Genomic DNA, 17,568 nt, shown 5'->3' on the forward strand with positions numbered 1-17,568 from the left:
TTTATTATATGTAATGATTCCAGTTACAGCCTTAAGTTAATATTTGGATGGGAAGGCATCTATTGGAACACCAGTATCTGATAGAATGTATTTATAGAGATCTGATTGCATTTCATATGTGAAAGCAGGAATGGGAATTTGAATCTCTTGAATATACTGGAGCATTAGGGAAAACTCATGGACTGCTAACTTTGAGACCCAAAACTGATTGACTGCCTCAGGACATGCAATTTAAGTATGGAGAATACTCATGACTTCGTAAGATAAAAACTTGGACCTTTCCCTCTGGGTGGGGTTTCATATTCTGTATCAAAGATACTTCAACTGAGAAAGACAGTGCTCATCACTCTTCACGTGAAAATAGAACAGATAAAACCCAATGAGCATTAACTGCTGTTCCTAATCTTGTGTCTGGCTGTGTAAACAATTCACTTGTAACCTGTTATCTGGATGCATTAGTCCAGTGACTAAGATCCATAGATGTGTCTCATGAAATTTATGTATTTATTATATTTCTATACCATCCAATATCTGAAACTCTCTGGGCGGTTCACAAAAATTAAAACCACAAAGCACATAATAAAAACAGTATAAAATATAAAAGCTTAAAAATACAGTAAAACCTAGCAGCAATGCAGAGATTTAAAATACAGTAACCGATTTAAACAGCAAAGTTAAAAAAAAAACTATAACTCTCCATTTTTACTGCTGTAAGTAGACATATGACATTCTGTCTATTTAGTGCCTTGATTGCCATTTTTCTTGGTAGAAAGGTGGGGCACAAATCACATAAATAAACAAATAAATAGAATTTTGGTTAAATTTTACAAATGAATAAAAGCAAGGCTATATGTTCTCATTTACCTCTGGTACTCCAACTGTCTTTGGATTCAGTTACCTCTTGTACAGTACTTGCCTCTCATTGTTATATAAATTCTGCCTTCTCATAAGAAGTAATAACTTACATAAAAATAAGAAGTGAGAGGGAACAAACTACCCTTCAGGTGCTTTGAGAGAAGACAGGTATCTAGTTACGGGGTACTAACAACTGGCACAAAGAAAATACTGCTGGTGTTATCTACAAGAAGGAAGTGGAGCTTGCATACTGCGGGTGTAAGGAAAGGGAAATAAAGAGACAAGACACAAATACTTGGAATAAAATCTGGGCCACATTTATTGAAATTCTTTGATCTGCGGAGGGGAACTAAGCGGGCACATTCTCAAAGTCAGCGTAGCCTGGCGTAGTATTGGGCGAGACATTCACCCCCAATTTTGGGTTGGGAGACCTTTCTCTGTCACCTCCCCTCAAGCTGCAAAACTCATAGTGGATGAGAGGAGTTGGCCTCAAAAGTAATCCCTATCTCCCAACTGGGGCTGCAGAACCCTTAGCTGGAAGCCTCAGGCCTTACCAGTCCACCTGAAACGGTGCCTCCAAATGTTTATCAGCCCTAAAACCCACCAAGGTGCCCATACATTACTCCCTCTTTAAATGTGTCCAGTTAACCTGAGTAATTAAATAAAACCACAACAACCTAATAAACTCCCGTACCCCACTTACAGTGTGAAGCAGGCAAAAGACACATAGCCCAGGCCAATCGGACTACGAGCCAAAATTCCTACTCAGCCCCCAAAAGGACAACCAGCAAAAACCCACACTGCATCCAGGGCAGGAGGGAGGGAGCCACGCTTCAAAAAGGTGGAAGGGAGGGGCGCCCTAGCCTAAAACAGCCAGTAGGCCCCTCCCCTCTACAGTGGTACCACCCTGGGAATGCCAATCGCATTCCCCTCGTCTCTTCCTCCCCACCCACCTGCAAAATCCTCCCCGCGGCCAGGCAAGCCGGACGCGAGGGGAAGGGGCTTCGGATCTTAGTTTGAGTGAATATATATGGATTTAAGCTAGCCACGCATATTAACAGATACTTGCAGAGATTGTGTGTTTTAGCCATTAGTAAAATCATGTTTGGCTATTGACAGGTGATTGTATAAAATATTAATTTGCAGTACAGTAGAGAAGGCTGCTAAATATATTTTGTTTTTTCCCCCAATGTGATTGCTCAGTAGTATATTCAACTTCTGTAGGATTAACTCTCGCATCTTCTATAGATTCCACCACACTGTGGGTCGTCTTCCAATGTGAATGGTGTGCCTGAACTATCTCCTTGCCTGAGTCCTGAAGGTAAGAAACTAACAAAATGTGTTAACGATTTTTTTTTTTTTTTCCCACAAAGTGTCTATGTGGGAGATGATATTGCAGTCTAGAAATCTTGAGTGCTGTTGTCTAACCTTAGTTAATCTGATGGACAATCAGTTTTGGAAGCAGTGGCATAAGCGGTAACTTGTACCACTGCTGTTACAGGGCAATCCTATTTTGAACAATCAGGACATCTCATCTAGGTTTAACCTGCTTTCTTGCACTACTATATTAGTGTTGCCTTGCACAAAAAGATGGGAAAGATGTAAAGTCTTTGATCATCCCTCCCAATGCCAGTGCTATGTGGAAGAGTGGATTTAGGGCTAGAGATGAGTCCTAGCACCATCTGCATTGGATATTTAATATACATTAAGAAGTACTGAACCATTATTATCCATGCAGAAGAGAAACACTTAGAAGTGTTATTTCTGTTCAGTAGAGCAGTTGCAAGATATATGCATCATACAGGGTGATTTCTCAAGCAAAGAGTAAGTAGAGTAAGCAAGTAACTCATTTTCCATTTTATAAGATTAAATTTACACTGGTTCTTTTAACCTCCTTAACAAACATTTGAAGGTATCCTGATTTTTATTTATTTAATTTATTTATTCAGTTTATGAGTTGCCCTAAAGCTGAAGCTGTCAGGGTGACATACATAACAAAAACAAATACAATAAAACAATCATAAAATGCATACAGATAATTTAAAAGAATGTAAAGCAACAACAACAATAATTTTAAAATAGTTTGGAAAACAAAGATGAATATCAAAGCAGCTGTAATATTTTCAGTATTTGTATTGCACTAGATTATAATAGGCACACAAAATGTTATCTTCAATTTTCATAAAACCAGCTTTATAATATTTCACTTATGGTAAGTCTTTGTGATGAGGTACAGATAGCTTATTGTAAACAGAATAAAACTCTAGGTGGCATATAATAGTAATACTGTTATTGCAAATTAACATTACAAGTACATCCCAAGATGGGTATGTGGAGAAGGATATATACATACTCAGCTATCAATGCTGAATGACAAGATACATTTTAATTTCCCTGTAAGCAGAAGTAGTCATGAATTGCCAGCTACCACCTATATTATGCTGATATAGGTTTCTAGAAGGCATAATGCAGTATTTCATGTGTATGGTAAGGTTGCTAGTTAATGTTTGTTTAACATTGCATTTTACTGTTCATTCTCACCCAAAACCTGTAATGTTCATGGCATTTAATAGCTATGGAATTCAGGTTGAACCCATGCAACATGGCTTAGACCTCCCAGATCAACGTCCAGTGTATTATTAGGTAGTCTGCACTATTTTGCTAATTTTGTTCCACAATTACAGCAGTTTATTCTAGTGTGATCAAGTCCTAAGCACACTTATATGTTGAAAGCAGTAATTATTAGTGTTATAAAGGCTGTGGCATCTTAGAGGCTTGCTTAGTAATTTATCAAAGTATTGGATTTTGTTGGCAAGAATCTACTTCATCAGATGGATGTTCTTGCATTGGTCTTTTATGTTGTCATAGGTCTTGTAGAATTACAATGGTAAAATACATTCTTTAATATGTTTGGAAAGGTTCGGACTGGGTTTACACAATTGGGGAGGGAAAATAAGCCATTCACACACCACCTAATTGCTATAATTATCCTCACTGGGCACAGTTTGTCATGACATCCAAACCCAGTGGGGGTGGTTTACAAACCATACCAGAACCCATGGATTGTTCTAGGGTTGCGGGGTGGTTTGTAAATTTCCCTCGCCACAAGCCATGCCTGGCGAGGGTAATTATGGTAATTAGGCAGCACGTGCAGGGCAGGAAAATAAGCCATGATGGCTTATTTTTCCTCTCTGATCATGTGAACCCACTCTCAAAGTTTACAGCCTAACCAACAAAAATTGATGAAATAAAAGATAAAATGTACGTTCTTCGTGGGACTCAAATTTGAAGCACTTACCTGAAAAACTAAGTAAAAGCATTTATAGAAAAGCAAATACAGAAATGGTGGTATAGTTAAAATAATAATACAAAACCAATAGTTGGTGCAATTGCCAAGGCTTTGTTCTCTGTGTTCCGCATGTACAACTACCGTTTGCTGAAGCTTATTCATATGTATTGAAATATATGTACAAAACAGAGAATAACGCTTTGGCAATTGCACCAACTATTGGTATTGTATTACCTTTTAAACTCTACTGTTATTTTAACTGTGCCACCAATTTCAGTATTCTTTGTCTTTATAAATGAAATGTACATTTCATCGGTAGCTGGAAGCTCTGTTGCCCTTTGGAATATGTAAGAAAACCATGAATGACTATGTCTCGAAGTTTGCCCTCTGATAACTCAGCAAGGTCATACAACTCAGATTAAGCCTCACTTGCACTTTCCTTCTGTTTTAGATGCAAATTTGAAGGGACATGTTGTACTTAAAATAGCTTATTTTTTAAATTCAGATTTTGTAGATATGGGTATAACCACACAGTAGGCTTGATGTCAGTGAGGGACAATCCAGATTGCTTACATCTCTGTTCAGCTTATGTTTTGCCCTTTCCATCCTGCAGGTGTAAATGGAAACAAATGCTTGGGGACGTCAACTATTCTTGAGAAATACAAAGTGGGAAAGGTGATTGGAGATGGTAATTTTGCTGTGGTTAAGGAGTGCATAGAACGGTGAGCAAGGAGCCTAGCTATGCATTTTTACTTGGATGAAGCTTTTTAAAAACTGCACTGAGTGTATATATAAGGAAATGATTATAAATTCAAGAATAACCAGGAGCCTTTGATAAACCTTTTGCCTTCCTATCATTTATTATAAAACTGATAAATGTCCAATAAGTCTAATTTCTTAAATATTTCTTAAATATTTCTGACATTTTCTGGCAAATATGCAGTGCACTCAGACACCTTTGGAAAAAGACAAACACTATGTCCATTCTTTATGGTAAAGGATGATACTTACTAAGCCATGAGTGCAGGGAAACCTGGAAAAGGTTCTGTCAGAAATGCATCCTAGAAAAGTGCCAAAATATGCTTGTTACCAGAGTTAACAATAATTATACTAGGGAGCAACAAATCTGTTAGGTACTCTTTCTCCCACATTTAATTTTTTAAAATCTCAAGTTATTTCTATCCTGTATATGAAGAAATTGGCAAATTTGGTAAGTTCTGATATAAAAAAAATGAACCAAACAAAATTTTCACCTATCCCTAAATTGTACACAATTTCTGTAAGCACAAGTGTTTAGGTAGGTATGTATTCCTTGCATTTGTGTGCTTCTGTCTGCCTTGCTTGCCCTCCTTTTTCTCAACTACTTCACTAGCATAGGTGGGAAAAGTACTACAGCAACAATCTAAGGGGAAAGTAGGAACTATATAATAAGGCTAACTGGGCATGCAGTGCTTTTGTGACATCATTAGCCAACATCAACCCCATCTTTTTGTCATAGATGTTTTGCGTTACAGTTCACTGATGAACATTCCATTGCTAGTGAATCAAAAGGTAGCAGCCAAGAGGCCTGCTCACATGTGCTGAGGGAATGGGCATTTGAAGAGAGTTCCCTGAAGTAGTTAAATTATTTTTCTTGTGAATTTCCTTGTAGCACCTTACCCATCTGCATTTGAACATTTTTCCACACTCAGGATATTATGTGACAAAACACAAAATAAAACAAATGATTGCTAAATCAATATGCGTATAGAAGAGTGGAACAGGGACAAGCATAACTATGCTTGATCATTGAGGGCAATGATGGCCATGCATACTAGGCACAGGTGAAAAGAATTTGGAATGACTGTAGGCAGGTAGAAGTAAGCAAAACCTAGTATAAGTATTGCTTTGGATACCAAATTAAATGAGATTAAAGGACTTGGGAAAAGCATGAGCTATGTTGCAGAAGCATAACCAAGCATCAAGAAAAGTACACTCAATGAAATGGGAAGTCTTATTATGAAAGCATTCACCCCTCTCTAGACCATGTTTCCATACACATCCAGTGGGTACATATGTGGAAATACAGGCTTGGATACTAATTAAGTTCACAAAAGGAACTTTGTGAAAGGAAAGTTTTCTGTCCCCTCCTCCCTCACTGCAACTACCTGCAACCTTCAAAAAGTATCTCCATTGGATCACGGAGGAGCTTCTGAACAATGTGGGATGGGGCGTAGGGGTCTCCTGGAGGGGAAGATCAAAGTTAACCTAACTTGGGATCCAAGCCACCATTATTAGAGAGCCAATGTGGTTTAATGGTTAGAATTTTGGACTGGGACTTGGGAGATCCAGGTTCTAGACCCCACTTGGCCATGAAACTCTCTGGGTTACTTTGGGCAGCCACTGACTCTCAGCCTAACTTACCTCACAGGGGTTTTTTGAGGATAAAACGGAGAGGAGGAGGACTATGCAAGCCACCTTGGGTTTATTGCAAGAGGAAAAAAGATGGGCTATAAGTGTAGTAGTAGTAGTCATAATAATAATACTAAGGATGAGTAGAGAGATGGGAAGGAGACGTGTGCCTGAACAATGGGACAAAATCAAGCTGAACAAGGAGGAATAAAGACTGCAGATGGCCTAATAAGGTATGGAGGAAGATGAGGCAGGACCAGCTCTGAGAGGCCTAGGAGAGGAGGAGGAAGCAGGGAGCAAAGGAAGGAGGGTAGCGGAAGCAAGGGGTTTAAGAATAAAATGGAAGAAACAGTGACCAAGGGAAAGGAAATGGTGCCCAAGTCATATGGGAACAAAGAGAACAAGTGTAGGCTAGCAACACAGTCCATCTTTATGACCATATATACATTACATCTTCGTAGTATAAAGTAATTATAGATCTTATGGGAATTCTCAGGAGATTAATTTCAGTTCATCTTAAAGATTTTTGTTACTTTCTTTCCGCTATCGGAACAAATATTGGTAATTAATATAACTAAATCCCTTTGGACTACCAACAACAACAACAAAATTAAGCAACTATTTCTAAAAATCCTTTAATACAGTTTGCTCATGTAAACCTTGCTGTGTTTTACAAGCAAGCTTTAGAAAAGAAATGCCTGTGGAGCTTTAAGATGTTTCTCTGTTCTCTGCAAATGCAAACAGGCAGAGAAGATATCTTTCTGCCTTCAGGCAGAAAGATAAATCTAAGCAATATGCAGCTTGAAAAATGTAACATGCTAATGGAAACAAAAGCTTTCCCTGCCAGACATTGGTAGAGGCGATAATTAATTACAAGCTTAGTAAACAGGTAAAATGGGGTCACGAAGAGTCGGACACGACTGAACGACTGAACAACAACAACAAAAATACCAATATATTTATTGGGTCTAGACCTTTTCTATCTCCATCAAGTTTCCTGTGGTCCAAAGTCAAGAGGCTTGCATGTAGAATCCAGAGACTTCCCACGTGAAGGGTCTGAGTCTTCCTCAGGTGCCACATTATGCAGGAACAATGTGTATTGTAGTGCTCAAACACAGCACAATTTGTATTGGTGCTTGTTTGAATGAACGACCTCTTGCAAGAGAGAGGAAGGAGAGCCAAATGAAAAAGTAGGAATAGAGGAATAGAATGCAATCTTTAAGTTAATGCCGAGCCATCCAATGTAGGGTGTTGCACCCTACATTGTCTACAGTTGCTGTGTATTCTGCTCCATATACCCTGCCGTTGGACCTGCAAAGAGTTGTTCAGCTAGTACACAGCCCTGATTGAAGGTGGAGGTGTTGGGAGATGCTCTGTAGTCATGGAATGCTGTGAATACCCATCTCATTATATGGAGGGAAAAGGTGGAGGTGTCAGATTTTGAACAGTGGGCTCCCCACCTCCTGCTTATCTGTGTGGAGTGTTTTGTCCCTTGTACTCCCAGTCACAGAAGTTGAGATGAGGTTTCTGAAGGGTGTTACCATACTAGCCTAAATGTTTCCCATAGGATTATGTTCAATAAGTTTGTTTATGATTATTTCTCCTGGTATTCAATAATACCTTGTTCCGTTGTTGTAAAGTCTTTTAATTTTAAGTGTGATTGTGGCACTTTTACAAGTAGAGTGTTGGAACCAGAGGTGTCCTTCTATGAGCAGGGGGACTTTTCTGACTGTACAATATCCGTACACCAGAAAAGAGAACTTACATCCAGAAGTATGCTTCTGTTAGTGCAGGGCATTATACAGTAACTTACATGCCAACTTAAGATACAAAGTCATGCTAATTCTGTGTTAAATATAGTCCTCCTTTAGCACTGTGCAACAATTTGCAGAAGGGTGCCACCACCAGCATTTCTTCCACTTGTGCATCTCAGGATACAACCCACTGTACTTGCTTCTCAGAATGTTACTGAGATACTCTTTTTTCTTTTGTTCTCAGCTGGATCCAGTTGTAACTATGACAACCTAGCAGACACAGCTGGTGTGCTTTCACACCAATAATACTCAGCCACACTCTGTTCCATAATAGCGATCTTTAATATATGCAATTCTGGTACTACTTGTACAGCATGAACTGATTAGCTGTACCTAAATCAAAATATGTTTACTATTACTGTTGGGGCTATACATACCAATTGTGCACTTGTACAGCGTAAAAAAATCCTGCTGCTGTCAAGTCCCATAGAAATGAATGGAAGATATGCTTTAGCTCTATGGGACATTGCACACATTACATGACAAGAACCTTGCTGTAACCTTGTGTACACTTGACAAGAAACTACAGTGAATCTGGACAATATTTGTTTTCAAATGCATGTTATGTCATTCAGGTATTCAAGGGTACACATACCCTTAAAAAAGATCTAATGCAAACCTAAAAAATGTAATATATAAATTAGCCCTTATGTACTGCACACTGTGTGGTTTCTGGTAAAATAAACTAATAGTAATTGAATCATTTCCATTTGGATATGCTTATGATATGGTTTTGTGTTGCTGAGGGATTTTAATGGATTATAGTACGCATACTGTTTGAGAGACAAAATGGTCACTTCTTTCCTTGTGTTTGGATTTTGTTTTTGCTTTTTGTATTGGGGTCACTTTTACAATGTGCATTTGGAAGGCTGTGTAGCCAACTATTTTTCAACAAATTACTCTTTCAGTGAAGTCTTAAATATTGCTACATTAAAAATACTTTCTCCTCCCCTTCACTCTACAGTGCTTCAACATGTGGAAATATCCATCCACTGTAGCTAGTGGAATGTTGTGTTTAGGACTGGGGATGGCACACTTCTTAAAGCAATGTTCCTGTAGAATTCAATGGAAATAAGTAGAATATTTCTAATACAAATGATATTTGAAGGATAATAATTCTATAAATACTATAGAGTAACTGATATTATAAACTTCAAAATGAATTTCTCCACTCTTCCTATTCTTTATATTCTGAAATGGAGAAAACTGTAAACAGTGTCATGTGACTATGGGGCTGTCAGTTAAACAGAACTAGGTGAAAGATAGAATCATAGAATAGGACAGGATGTGAAGCATTAGGTCACACTACAGTAAATGATAGCAGAAAGCCTGATTTTGGTAGTCAAGGCAACAGCAGACATGACTTACTGAGAAGAAATAAAAGCAGTTATACCTCCATTTTGTCATCTGTTCCCACTGATGAAAGAGAAATTATCATCACTGTGGAAATTCAAACAAAAACCTCACACATTTGGCAGAAATGCAAGGATTTATTTAATATTTTTTCTCTCCTTTTTTAATCTTTGTAGTTCCACTGGAAAGGAGTTTGCATTGAAGATTATAGACAAAGGAAAATGTTGTGGAAAGGTATGAAGGGATATAGAATAATAGCATCATAAAGTGGGAGATCCCTCCACAATCATCTCTGTTTCCAAATAATGGCATAATTCCATGGTTTTAAACTATTGCAGTCACTAACATGCTACTATTTTGTAGCATGTTAGTGACTGTAGCATGGCCTACAAAATTTTGAGAGATTGAAATTTACAGTTTCTCTGGGTAACTTTGTCCAGCACCCAGCTACTGTTAGGAAATATTTTTGATGAGAGTATTCACAATTGCTTTTTAATATAGTGTATATATTTAAATTCTGTAGAAGTACATCTATATTCAAAAATATCTGCTTAGAATTTTGTTTCTCCTAGATCACACTTGTATTGCTTATAAATGTGTTTTGGTAAATTATTGAGTAAATTAACAGAATTTGCCATCTGTTTCATTAGTTTAACAGAGAGAAAATATGCAAACATGCATCTGATAAAACACAGCCGACATAATTGCTTTGCTTCATTATAACAATGCAAAATTGAAACAATTCCCAAACAGCAATGCCTTTTATTACTTAACATGAAAGTTCAGTGGGAAATGAATACTATGATCTGAGGCATTACTGAATTAAAATTATTTTTGCCATAAACAATCTAATCTGCATTAGTTGTTTTGGATTATACATACTGCAAGCAGGCTTTTGCTTGTGAATCAGGGCTTTCCCAGTGAAGCCCCTTGGGTCCTCTGAAAACGTACTCCTGAGAGTCATGGGACCCTCCTGTTCAGGGCTTGATGCATGGGGGCTTCAGACAGTGGAGGTAATTGCTGGAAATTGCAACATACACACATACTGCATGACCTGATGTGTCTTTCCTCTTGTGCAGATGTGATCGGGTCCAAAACTATATCAGCAGAATTTAATGGGAAATTCTAGAGTATATAAATTGTGTGTAAACGTTATTTCACTATAGGGAATGCAGTGATATTAGAAATGTTGCTTCAGAGGGGCTGAGGTTTGTATTCTATGTAATAGTGACAGTAAATATGTGGATCTGTTTTGCTTCAGGTTCTTATTTATTAATCAATTTATTTAAGAATATTTTAACCTGCTTTTCATTATAAAATAATCCCATAGCAGGGTAAAAGCAATAAAAAACAGTAAAATGATACAACATTGACAAAAACGTAATCAAATAGGGGAGAACAGTAGCAGATAAATAACAATTTACACAATGCAGCAAAAGAAGAGAGAGAAATATGTAATCAAAAGCCTGGGTAAACAAATAGGTCTTTAGCTGGCATTGAAAGCTTGTAAGACTTACCTTTGAGAGTGAATGTAAGTGGGTGAGGGATATAAATAAAGGCCTTTCCAGAATGCACCATCAGAATTAGCCTAAAACAGAGTTGAACTAGAACGCACCTTATAGACTACAAGAAGGTATTTTGGAATTTAATTCTTTTTAATTTAAGCTTTTAATTTTGTCATACTTCTAAAATAATCCTTTTAGCAGTGTTATTTTGTTTTATTTACAATATTTTTATATTACATTTCAGTGTAAATCTCCAAAGCAGTATACAAAGACCTCCGAGGCAGCGCAGAACAGCCCCATCCTCTGCGCTCGCAAGAGGAGTGCGGAGCAGCCAAAAAGGGGAGTGGCTGGGGGCCTTCCAGGGCGGGGAGGGCGGAAATGCCTGTACAACACATTCTATGTGTTGTACAGCAGCCTCCTTCCCCTCTCTGTCCTCCCGTGGCTAGACAGCCACAATCAGCTGTCTAGCCAAAAATGCAGGGCAGGAGAAGCGCAGAGGGAATGATCCCCTCCGTGCTTCTCCTGCCCTGCTTTGGATAGGAGGTTGCCTCCGAGTTTGGAGGCGGCCGCCTATCTGGATAGGATTGCGCCCTAAATCAACCAAACCGTAGTAATGCAAAAGTCATAAACAAAGAGAAAAACAGCATGCACACACAACAGGGGATGATTTTTTTTTTAACAGTTTAAATTCCAAAGGCATAACAAAAAAGAAAGTTCTTCTTCATGGACTCTGTGCATCACATATATGGGCTCTGTGCCTGCATGGAGACTCATTCGGGAAACTTCCAAGCTGCAGAGTTTTTTTGGTGGGAACCCCTCCCCCACCGCCTGTGGCATATATAGCGTGGCTTCCCGCCTTCCCCTCAGTTCCTTTTTGACCGCCTTAGCATTACTTCGTGGGGAACTTTTAGACATTCTGTCACGCTGCATTTCTATCTTGTCTTATCTAAAACCTCTTTTCTTCCTTTACCTTATTCTTCTTTATCTTATAACGAGAGAGAGAGAGAGCGCGTTAATTGTCGACAGTGTTGGAAAGTGTTGTTTGCCTCAGCGGCGACATGTTTTTTCTCCTTTGGTGTATGGCCCCGAAGCCTCCATTCAGAAGGTGCATGGCTTGTAAGAGGGCAGTAAGGTGCCCTCTTCGGAAGGCCCCTCTTTGTGTCTTATTTGCTTGGGAGAAACCCACAAGTTTGAATCTTGCCACCACTGCCAATCACTGTCGAAGCAGGCGCGCAAGAATACAGCTGATCAACTAAAAGCGATCCTGTGGCAACGGGCCTTTCAGGCGGCTGACATGCCTAAGGCCCAAACTCCCAGGGACCAGCCCATCGTGGCCCCCTCCACAAGTTCAGAGGTGGCCCCTGCGATTCAGTCTTCTTCCCTGCTAACCACTGATCTGGTTTGGGTAGACCCACCTACTCCAGGAAGGAGGCTGGCTATATTGGCGGCAAAAAAGCTCTCAAAATGGGCAAAATGCCCTAAACCTGTGGCGGATGCACTGGAGAAGAAGAAGAAAAAGAAATCCCCCAAACAACAGGAAAAGGAGCGGGACCTACCGCCTCCTCCTCCTCTACTTTATTCTCCACTTCATGTCGTGCCCCCCACACATGCCATTACTCTGGACCTGACCTCCACGGTCCCAGAGGGTGAGTTGAGGGACACGCCAACTGCACCACCCCGTCCAGCTCTAATAGCCCCAGAGCAGAGATCCAGGTCTCCAACACCGTGTCACTATGATATCCAGTCACCTTGGTATCGACCTGCATTTTCACCTCGACAGCCTCCTCGATACCAATCTCCGGATCTATACTGTCAGCATTGTTGGCCGGTGCAATATGACCGTGATTGCTCATGCTCTCTATCCCGAGATTGGGACCATTTCTCAGCCTCGTCGTCTCCTCCCCACCGACAGCACTCGGATACAGACTGGAGGTTCCAGAGGGACCGCGATCTCTTCCTTGATCGATCCTGTTACTTAGGAACTACTTCTCCATCGTATGCTCCCTTTCAGCTCGGACAACGCTCTGGTTTCGACACTCAGGACGTCTTCTGCCCTCCACCTCTGGTACCAAGGCGCTCTATGTCCTTAGCACTACAACAATCCAGTTGGGACCATCAAGCCCTGCCACCTCCAATTCCCCCTCATGCACCTGATGTGGCACAACACCCTGCCCACTCGCAGGAATCTGGGGAGGACTACCTATCAGACTCCTCCTCCTATTCCTCTGTCTTCCCATCAACCTCATCACCAGATGATGTCGTTGGGACATGGGATAGAGCCTCGCCTTCCGAAGACATGGGCCGCTTCTCTGAGCAGATGCTGAGAATGGTTCAATTGTTGGGCATCGAGGTACAACAACCTCCACAACAACTCCATGATCCAGTATTTGTCGTCACGATGGACCTGTCCACCCTGGTGGCCATCCCCTTTCTTTCAGCCCTGGTGAGTGCGGTCCAGGATACGTGGAAAGCACCTTCATCCTTGACCCTGACATCCAAGAGGCTGGAATCGATGTATAGGGTTCAAGAAACAGACATGTCTTTCCTCTTCTCACATCCTAAACCGAACTCCATAATAGTGGAGTCATAATAATTGAGCGAACTCAAGGTCGCTCGCAGAAAACACATGCCTCGCCTGTGGATAAGGAAGGCCATAAACTCAGTCTCATTGGACGTCGCCTTTACTCTTCAGCAGCATTGGGACTTAGGATCTCCAACTACCAGGCGATGATGGCCAGATATCAACTCTTCCTCTGGGAGAAAATGGATTCCCTTATCGCGTACCTCCCTGAGGATCAACGCGACTTAGCCAGGATGTTTCATGCAGAGGCATCCAAACTATCTTGTCAGCAGATCAGTCAGGCATGATGGGCTCTGTTGCCCTGAGGCGACTTACCTGGCTCCACTCTGCAGGCCTAACCGCTGAAGCTCGCTCACGGATAGAAAATCTACCCTTCAATGGTGAGAGTTTATTCAATCCAAAAACGGACGAGCAGATGGACTCTGTGCAGAAAGCCAGAACGACCGCTCGTAAGATGGGCAGTCCCAGCAACAACAACAGAATACACTCTGTACCATCAATGCTGCTGGTACCGACACCAGGCCTACCCACCCCAGCAATCTGGGGACCGGACACCCAGATACCCTCAACAACAACAACAAAGAAAAAACTACTCCCTCCCCAGGTTCCAACAAAAGGCAAAGGGTGAGGGATTCTCTAAATGTCGTCTTTGACTTCAACTCATCTCCCCCCTATACCAGCCCTTACAAATCTCCCTTTGGAGACCTTCTGAACAAATTCTATTCAGCCTGGACAAGAGTGACATCTGACATCTGGGTGCTCGCTATTGTCCGTCATGGATACAAAGAGAATTCAACACTCTCCTGCCTCCGGGCCCAGTCTGGACCACTCTACCTTTGGAGGTCCTTCACAAAGAAACCCAATCTCTCCTATGAAAGGGTGCCATCCAGCATGTTCATCCAAACCCTGGTATAAAGGTAAAGGTAAAGGTGTTCCCAACCAGTCATGTCCGACTCTAGGGTGCGGTGCTCATCCCCATTTCTAAGCCGAAGAGCCAGTGCTGTCCGAAGACGCTTCCGTGGTCATGTGGCCGGCATGACTGAACACCAAGGTGCACGGAACGCTGTTACCTTTCCCGCTGAAGCGGTACCTATTTATCTACTTGCAATTTCTTGCTTTCGAACTGCTAGGTTGGCAGGAGCTGGGACTGAAGACGGGAGCTCACTCCGTCACGCGGCACTCAGGTCTCGAACTGCTGTCCTGCCGACCTTCCGGTTTGCAGTTCAGCGTCTTAACCACTAAGCCACCGCTTCCCTTAAACCCAGGTATGGAGGGGTTCTTCTCCAGGTACTTCACAGTACCAAAATGGGATGGAGGCCTCCAGCCCATTCTAGACCTTCAAGACCTAAACAAGTTTATCATCCCCAAGAGGTTCACAATGACAACCCTAGTCACAATTCTCCCACTCCTTCGGAAGGGCTCTTGGTTTGCCATGATCAACCTCGAGGATGCATACTTCCACATAGCCATAGCACACTCACACAGAAAATTCCTCTGCTTTGTGATCGGGAAGAACTTTTCCAATTCAACGTTCTACTGTTCGGTCTTTCAACAGCTCCGCACATGTTCACCAAGTGCATGACTGTGGTCTCCGCTTACCTCCGCCTCAAGGGAGTAGAGATCTGCTCATATCTTGATGATTGGCTGCTATTGGACTCCTCTCAAGAAGACTTATTGCACGCTATTGTGAACATCTTAAACCTTCTTCGGGCACTGGGACTACGGATCAACAAGGAAAAGTCTCATTTGACCCCCACATGAATGACTGAATTCATAGGGGCCATCCTTGATTCCAGAACGGGCCGGGCATACCTTACATTGAACAGTATCACAAATCTCGTTGCACAAGCTATTTTGATATTCATCACTTGCCGGGTCAGGGCACGCAACATTCGATGCCTACTTGGCCACATGGCAGCGATGGTGTCGGTCATAGAATGGGCCCGACTATGGATGAGGCCACTACAAAACTGGTTCATCCAGACCTTCAATCTGACCCGCAACCCCCTCTCTGTCATACTCCTGATACCAGAGGAGGTTGCTGTCAGCCTGAAGTGGTGGATGGACTCCAGACACTTGACCCAGGGGATGCCTTTCCTTCCTGCTCCTCCATCCAGGGTTCTGACCACGGACGCCTCCCTCCTAGATTGGGGAGCACGTTGTGGCCCCCTGTGAGCTCAGGGTCTCTGGTCCTCCAAAGAAAGACTGTACCACATAAATTTCCTGGAGTTGATGGCAGTTTGGAAAGCTCTCCCCACCTTCGAACTGTGCCTCCGACGTCAACACATCCAGATCCTCACAGAGAACACCACAGTTCTCTGGTACCTCAAGAAACAGGGCGGAACGCATTCTCCCCATCTTCTTTCACTCACTCTACACCTTTGCAACTGGGTCGTTGCGAAGGACATTCGCTTGACTGCTCTCCATATTGCAGGACAAGACAACCTGTTGGCAGACTCTCTCAGCCACCTCCTTCGGTGCTCCCACGAATGGCAGTTGGCCAAGACAGTTCTACAACTGATTTTCAACCAGTGGGGCCAACCATAGATCGATCTTTTCACGACTCCAGCGAATATAGCCTGTGGACAGTTGGACGTGTTTCTCTAGGAGATGCCTTTTTCCTAGAATGGACGGACTGCCTATTCTGTCTTTCCCCTCCATTCCCACTACTCATGAGGGTGATCTCCAAAATCAGACAGGAAGCCACGAACTTCATCCTAATAGCCCCCTGGTGGCCCAGGCAGCCCTGGTTCACAACGCTATGGAACCTAGTGCACAGACATTGCTTGCTGCTCCTGCGGATAGACAACCTGATTTCCCGGAATTGAGGTCAGATCCTCCATCCCGATCTCCTCACCCTGAACCTCATGGCGTGGAGGATCCAACCTTTAGACACCGCTGTCCACTGTTCCCGCCGACAGTGCAGGCCGTACTTGATGCTGTGAGAAAACCATCCACATTCCACTCGTACTCAGCTAAATGGGCTTCTATTGTTCAGTTTGTAACCGATGCCAACTGTAACCCTAATAATTGTCATCTGATCGATATTTTGTCCTTCCTCCAGCACCTCTACAGCAAAGGCCTGAGGTACTCCTCCATCAAGGTGTATGTTTTGGCGATTTCCGCTGTGCGGGGCAATATCAACGGGTGCCCCATCTTCAGACACCCTTTATGCAAACAATTCTTGCGGGGACTCAGAAACTTGGCTCCCCTCATGAGAGACTTCGTTCCTCAATGGGACCTGACCCTGGTGCTCAACAGCCTCACATTTGAACCACTTACTACCGTGGAGTTGTGGCTGCTCTCTTGGAAGGTCACCTTCTTGGTAGCCATTACGACATCAAGGAGAGCAAGTGAACTCCGCGTTACAAATTGTTGTTGTTCAGTCGTTCAGTCGTGTCCGACTCTTCGTGACCCCATGGACCATAGCACGCCAGGCCTTCCTGTCCTGCGCTCTTTCCCGGAGCGTGCTCAAGTTCATATTCATTGCATCCATGATGCTATTTAGCCATCTCATCCTCTGCCGTCCCCTTCTCCTTTTGCCTTCAGTCTTTCCCAGCATCAGGGTCTTTTCCAGGGAGTTTTCTCTTCGCATTAGGTGGCCAAAATATTGGAGCTTCAGCTTCATTATCTGTCCTTCCAATGAGCACTCAGGGTTGATTTCCTTTAGGATGGACTGATTGGACCTCCTTGCAGTCCAGGGCACTCGTAAGAGTCTTCTCCAGCACCACAGTTCGAAAGCATCAATTCTTCAGCGCTCAGCCTTCCTTATAGTCCAGC

The 17,568-nt window shown here is 42.3% G+C and overlaps 1 protein-coding gene across 3 annotated transcripts in view; it reads left to right on the top strand.

Moving 5' to 3' along the window:
* Nucleotides 1-17,568, top strand: part of DCLK2 (doublecortin like kinase 2) — a 126,938-nt gene that overhangs the window by 73,100 nt on the left and 36,270 nt on the right. For all 3 annotated transcript variants that reach the window (XM_084856253.1, XM_084856256.1, XM_084856254.1), the window contains 3 exons: nucleotides 2,104-2,176; nucleotides 4,758-4,866; nucleotides 9,879-9,936. In XM_084856253.1, coding sequence (XP_084712379.1) covers nucleotides 2,104-2,176; nucleotides 4,758-4,866; nucleotides 9,879-9,936 — 240 coding nt within the window. The remainder of the gene's footprint in view (nucleotides 1-2,103; nucleotides 2,177-4,757; nucleotides 4,867-9,878; nucleotides 9,937-17,568) is intronic.

Source organism: Heloderma suspectum, chromosome 5 (assembly GCF_057233095.1).
Source record: "Heloderma suspectum isolate Gila_16-S chromosome 5, 16-S_ref, whole genome shotgun sequence".
Taxonomy (NCBI): domain Eukaryota; kingdom Metazoa; phylum Chordata; class Lepidosauria; order Squamata; family Helodermatidae; genus Heloderma; species Heloderma suspectum.